This window comes from Laccaria bicolor, genomic scaffold, assembly GCF_000143565.1.
Source record: "Laccaria bicolor S238N-H82 LACBIscaffold_4 genomic scaffold, whole genome shotgun sequence".
Classification (NCBI taxonomy): domain Eukaryota; kingdom Fungi; phylum Basidiomycota; class Agaricomycetes; order Agaricales; family Hydnangiaceae; genus Laccaria; species Laccaria bicolor.
In genome coordinates this window covers 1,360,503-1,366,569 of record NW_001889875.1, presented here as the reverse complement: position 1 = coordinate 1,366,569, position 6,067 = coordinate 1,360,503, and the positions used below count along the sequence as shown (strand labels likewise).

Here is a 6,067-nt window from a genome sequence, read left to right as displayed (position 1 = left end):
TATTCACTAGGTAAAAGAGTGCCGCTTACAGGAGGCTATGAATCACTTTGCGTCTGCTGGGTTCAATCTATACTCGGCCGATCCAAGTCCCTTTACAACTCGTCCAACATCACCATCACTTTCGCCTGGAAGTGACGACAGGTCTTCCATTCACGATTTTACATCCGCTCCTTCCCACAGCCCAAAAACGGTCCTCACGCGGTCTCGGAGTGGTACTGACACATCGGCACTTTCGCAACCCCGTCAAGATATTTCAAAGGAATCACTTTCTCCGAAGTCGACATCACCCCGTAGCAAAGCGCATTCACCAACCTCAGGTGAGGTTCGCATACTCCACCCCGACCTTGCTTGCGTTGGGTGGTCCGACGAATTAGCTGTAGACAGTTGGGGTCTCAAAATCATAAAACTAGTTGCCTTTCCAGATCTGATACCCCTCTCACCTCAGCGGCCCTCTTCTCCTCTGCCTTTTAGCCCCCCGCCCTTGGATCCATTCGCACCTGTATCTGTAAGCGACGGCGGACTTGCTTCTTCAAGCTCATCGTCTTCGGACAGTGAAGACGATGGCTACTTCTCGCACTCTCCTCAAAATGTTTCTGTCACCTCACTCGATTCGTTAGCCTCCCGCTCCTACACCGATTTACCCAGCTTGATATCCCCATCACCCCTCAAACCCCCATCCAAGCATCCCCTATCGCCTGAGACACCATTATCTCCCAGAAAAGCAACGCGCTCTCACGCGCACGCACCGACACCCCCAATCAGGAACGAGGTACTATTTTTTAGCTTTACCAGAACACAAGAGGGATCCTCGCTCACCGCCGACGTTCACATCCTCGCCACTTTGTTCCCGCCTAACGAAAGACATATGGTTATGTGCAGCGGTGAATTAGACGCGGCAGATGCGGATTCGTCGGACGACGATGAGGATTGCGATACACCTTCTCCCCGAAAATGCCTTCAACTTGACCTTCGACGTTTTGGACTCAGTAAGCCCAATGATTAGCTTATCTCCTTCGGTTGGCTAATAATAATAAATTAGACAAGCACGGTCTCGTGAATCACTTCTCGCGAGTTTTAGAGGAAAACGGCATAAACCACATGTATAGCTCCACGTTCAAAACTGCCAATTTACTAGTAAATCTCATTCTTCCGCCTACTGCGTACACACTTTGACTGTCTTCAGGTTGATAAAAAGCACGCGCTCCGTGCTCAAAGTCTCCTCCGCGTATGCTGAGGAACAAAAGTTTTATATGTACCATATCATCTGATCGTTTTTCTTGATTTCAATTCCGCTCATTTCGTTCACATCCCTTAGTTAGTGTCCAATCTGCCTAGCGTTGGAGACTTATCATGTTTTGGAAATTCACAGTCCCTGAATTTTTCTAGTTACCCCATACTTCATCGCTGCGGCCTTTACATTTGGACATCCCCCACACTCTCTTTCCATGATTTCATGGTTCTCATCTACCCTGTCATCGCATCCTCTTACATTTATTTATGCATCACTCATCTTTGCACGCTTTGTAATTATATGCACCAATTCTTTCCAATTCTCTGTAGTCTATCATTTTTTCGTATCTTTTCATTCCACAAGCGCAGCATAAAGATATTTGTTATCGGATACAAGTACAGAGAGTAGAATAGAGTTGATTGGGATTATGCAAAAATAATCGTAAGAATACTAACGCGATGGTAGAACTGACGTTATGTTGCAGGGTATGCAAAGGTATATGCTGTGGAAGATGATGAGATGCAGAGGATGATTGATGGTGAAGGTGGATATTAAATGTCCGAGGACGAGCGAGATGAAGGGAAGATATCGATTAGTTGATGTTCATAGATTGAGTACGTGTGGCAATATTTTGATACCAATCGTCAAAGGGGGGCAAGCTGTCTTCCTCGTCATCGTCGTCGCAAAGGAAAAACTTCGGAGGTTCCACTCGAGTCAGACATTCTGAATCTAGATCGTTTTCGTTGGAATCATCCATCATCTCCTCGGGTCTTTGGATATAGAAGAAGTCGCTCTGATCGCATAGTGGGGTCTCGGGGAAAGGGGTGCCAGGTGGAGAGGAGCTCTCCGATAGATCTACCTCGTTTTCGCAATTCGAATCTGAAGTTTCGCAAGGTGATTGCGGCAGATTGATATAGTCAACTACTCCGAATCGTGAAGGAACGACAAGATATCGGCCAAAACCTCCGTCTTGAGGACTATTTGTAGCATTTCCCCAGGTAACCCAGAAGTCTTGAGGAGGAGGGGCGTTGATCATGATGTGAGGGATGGTAAATGGACTAAGAGAGTCGATGATAAGCACTCCACGATGATGAAAATTGTGCCGAAGAAGAGGCTATGATTGGTCCCATTAGGGCGAGTCGATACAAAAGGGAACAAACATACCTCTGCAGGATCAACCCATTCAAACGGCTTCTCGATGGAGGAAAGAAATTCGGGATTGTCATATCTTTGTCGGAATGCATCTGCTACACGACTCGCACCGAAAGCCTTGAAGAAGGTTGAGTCAGACTGGGATAAGGTGGTACTCATCACATCCTTACCGCAGCTTTAAACTGATTCTTTTGCAGGGCCCGTCTAAGATGAAAGGCGAGGCGTGCTTTACTCGTGGTTTTGATCTATGTCTTGATTAGATTCCGAGAGAATGGAAACGCCAAAAAACGCACCATTCTATCAAACCACGACGTATGTAAGGAGAGCTGCAGGGATGGGCGTTGATTTGGTGATTCGACAGAGCATGCTTTCGATGAAATCACTGCATTGTTCAGGGGAAATAAACGCGTCGTCGATACGACAGGTGGTGGAACTGTGAGGCAGCCTAACCACTGGGGATTAACACGGTTCCCCCAATGGATATAGTAGTCCTCTACGGTTTCCTCCACGGGAGTGATGACGATGTGGGGCGCGCCTGGGTGGGTTGAGTCGAGAATGAGATTGTTCCGAATGCTGTAATACTCTCGAAGATCATTCTGAAGAAAAGACTAGGTGATCAGTTATCATTCAGGCCTTGACGCGTTGTTGGTACACTCACATTACGTTGTTCGTAATTGTCTGTTCCGTTGGTGCCACTGGTGACGATTGAAGCAGAGACACTGCAGAGCTGCAACAAAGGGATTGAGAATATCTCAAGTGCGAGAGAAAGAAGATGCTCACCATATCATGGAGGGAACGAGAGCCGTTCTCTCGTTCGTCGTCACCCTCGGTTTCTTCACATAAACGCCACACGGGGGCGGACCGTGGCAGGCATGATGTAGTATCGACGTCCTTTGGCGGCCGCTGTATACCAGAGAAGCTGGAATCGGTGATACCGCGACAGACTTCAGCGATACGCGTGATTCCGTCCTGTTGGAACAGAGAGGGTTCAACCTAGGCGACGTGAATCTCTGAACCGAAAACCAGACTGGATCATAACGCACCGCGTCTCGTCCATCTGCTCCTAAACTTCCCTCATCTTCGCGTGTCTGTAGTAATACATCTTGGACGTCGTGTGGTAATTTCGGTTGCGTTGGTAGAGAGATTGCAAACTCGGAAAGGGTTTGGCGCGCACACGTGATTGGTGGCATGGTTTCGTTTCGAGAATAAGGGACGCGTTCCTATTAACAGCTATTACTTAACCTGCGCTCCGTGGTGTGCTGGGGGTGGGGACTTGTGTTCCCGTACGCGGCGCAGAAATTGGAGCTGAAGTGTGTAAGGCGTTGCTCGCCGTCGTCGTCTGAGTCGTACTCTTGTTTAGAACAAAAGATAAGTTGTGGGCTTGGTGTGGGCGGGCGCTCGTAGACGTTCTGTTCCCCTAAGTTGGGGATTGCGGAGGCTCACGGTTGGAAGGCTGAACACTTTCACAGATTGAAATGAATAGGAGATGGAAGTGGTATGAATCCAAGTCGCAAAACGCGTTCTGTCCTAAGTGGACAATGGCCATGTTGCATTTCACAGCTTTGTGGCCAGTGGCCAGCCTAGTGACTCGTTGTTCGAAAGTGCCGGATTATCCATTGTGCTCGCATGCCCAGATCTCCTTTCTGCCCAATCATGCGCAATAACAAAAGGCTTTTCGGTTTCATCTCCTTGTACCGTGCATAACAACCTTTGTTGAGGAAGACGCGCATTTCAATTGTGATTGGGTTATCAATGTATGAACGAATAATAAAACTACTAGAAACGTTTAGTCCTCCTTAGAGCCTCTACCTCGCCTTTCAGACGTTTTGGTAAAATTCGACATTGCATAGTCAGCTCCGGAAAGCTGGAAAAGAGATAAAGGCGGGAGACCTGAATACAAAGGTGTTGCTCTACTCACCCACTGCGCGAAATTTCTCAAGAAACTTGGCAAATGGTCGATGTATGGGGTGAAGTTGGCGAAAAAAGGTAAGAAGATAGTTTGCGAATGCTGTTCGTCAAGAGCAGCGATGATTCGTTTCACGACTGCGACAGGTTGCACCGATGGGAAGAAAAAATTCCAAATGGAGGAGGAGGGAAAAGTGACCGTTTCAAACATGGATGTATTGATGTGAGCCGGGCAAACAAGGGTGGTGCGAATTTTTGGGCATCGGTAGCTGATTGCCAAGGAGTCAGAGTAGGCGGACGTGGTATAGCTTACAGACGCACCGATTGTCCAGCTCCCACCGTAAAGTGCGGTTCAAGGAAATGGCTGCAGCTTTGGAAGCATTGTAATCCGCTATTGAATTAAATGTCAGTAGGTCATAGATCGAGACTGAAATTGTTCATACACATTTGGGCGCATCCAGTGAAACCTAGTACGGACGATAGTGTGACCTTTGGACGGCGCTATATTTGTAGAGGTAAATTGGAATAATCAGGAAAGACCTACAATGTGCCCGGACTTCTTTTCAAGTAAACCAGGAAGGAATGCTTTGAGTATCCAAAAATGAGAAAGGGTATTAACACCAAACGTCCTGTCCAAGATGAGATATGGAAATCTAAGAAGAACCAACGTACTGTTCGATATCCTCAGGTGCTAGATCTAAAATAAGCTTTCCCTGAACAACGCCGGCGTTGTTTATGAGAATCGTCGGTTGACCGATCTAGCAAGGAGTAAAACCAGCTGAATGCTGTACCCGTTCGACTTACCTCGTCAACGACTTTTTTCGCTACTGCCTCAACTTCCTCCCACTTCGATACATCGCATTTATAGTAAGTAATATTATCTAGAGAATGATGAGTGGCGAATGAGAACACCAGGCCGTGGACTCACAATTCTCAGTTATAATTGGTTTTACGTCGAGAACCACAACGGAGACGTTCCTGACCGCTAGGGTATTCGCTAACAATTCTCCAACACCAGATGATCCTGTATAAGGTTAGAAGTGTCACAGCGCAGACAATTCCCAACTCCCACCTCCCGTTATAACCACTATCTGCTCTCCCCAGTCGAGGGCTCCGGGCCCAAAGAGCAGACTGCCCTGGTTGCGATACAGTCTTGAATACCATTTGACAAACCCTGGTTGCGGTCAGCATGATTATAGTGAACGGATGGTGAGCAACTCACAAAAGACTGATATGGCTACGTAATATGCAGAACTTAGGAGGACTACTGGATGGGTAACCTTCAAACCCTGGAAAACATAGAAAAGGGGGATAAAGAATACGAAGAAAGGACCTAGGGCAGAAGGTTAATAGAATTTGAAAGCTGGGCGCAGTTTAGCTCACTGAAAGCGGTGTTGGCCAGCACCTTAACAAAGAGGTCGACATCCAGGTTGTCAAAAACTGGTGAAGCTTCGTCTCGTCGATCCTCAGCCTGCATGTGAAAACTGGAACGAGGAGTCCTTCTTGGAACTCAATTGACAAGGACTATCACTGCTCGCACCAAAGTATGTAGTGGACTAGATGAGATGAAGGTTACAATTGTAGTCTGATGAAGGACACAAGGATTCGGAAGGACATCTTCCTGATGAGCCTGGGAAAGCCTAATTATAAAGGCATGCCCCTGTGAAGGTAAGTTGTGCACAGGTTGCGTCACACCAACACAATATCACATCCCTGTTCTCAGTCACTCCGGAAGAAGGCTTGAGTCGTGGGCAACATAAGCGAGGCTTCCCTTCAAGC

The 6,067-nt window shown here is 47.3% G+C and overlaps 3 protein-coding genes across 3 annotated transcripts; 1 reads left to right on the top strand and 2 right to left on the bottom strand.

Moving 5' to 3' along the window:
- Positions 1-37: 37 nt before the first annotated feature.
- Positions 38-1,676, top strand: LACBIDRAFT_292793 (uncharacterized protein; the record flags this gene model as incomplete). The annotated part of the gene is made up of 3 exons (XM_001876996.1): positions 38-986; positions 1,040-1,134; positions 1,184-1,676. 3 exons carry the CDS (start codon positions 38-40, stop codon positions 1,232-1,234), a joined length of 1,095 nt encoding a protein of 364 aa, XP_001877031.1. The 3' UTR covers positions 1,235-1,676.
- A 147-nt stretch (positions 1,677-1,823) lies between these two features.
- On the bottom strand, positions 1,824-3,573 carry LACBIDRAFT_311578 (uncharacterized protein; the record flags this gene model as incomplete). The annotated part of the gene is made up of 7 exons (XM_001876536.1): positions 1,824-2,345; positions 2,396-2,500; positions 2,554-2,628; positions 2,677-2,991; positions 3,042-3,110; positions 3,164-3,376; positions 3,427-3,573. The coding sequence occupies 7 exons, from the start codon at positions 3,571-3,573 to the stop codon at positions 1,824-1,826; spliced, it is 1,446 nt and encodes a 481-aa protein (XP_001876571.1).
- A 596-nt stretch (positions 3,574-4,169) lies between these two features.
- LACBIDRAFT_246559 (uncharacterized protein) lies at positions 4,170-5,406 on the bottom strand (the record flags this gene model as incomplete). Its single annotated transcript, XM_001876535.1, has 9 exons — positions 4,170-4,247; positions 4,302-4,557; positions 4,610-4,679; positions 4,732-4,777; positions 4,833-4,917; positions 4,961-5,046; positions 5,093-5,169; positions 5,217-5,312; positions 5,355-5,406. Coding segments are annotated over 9 exons (846 nt in total), but the record flags the coding sequence as incomplete, so codon positions are not given.
- Between the last annotated feature and the right edge of the window lie 661 nt (positions 5,407-6,067).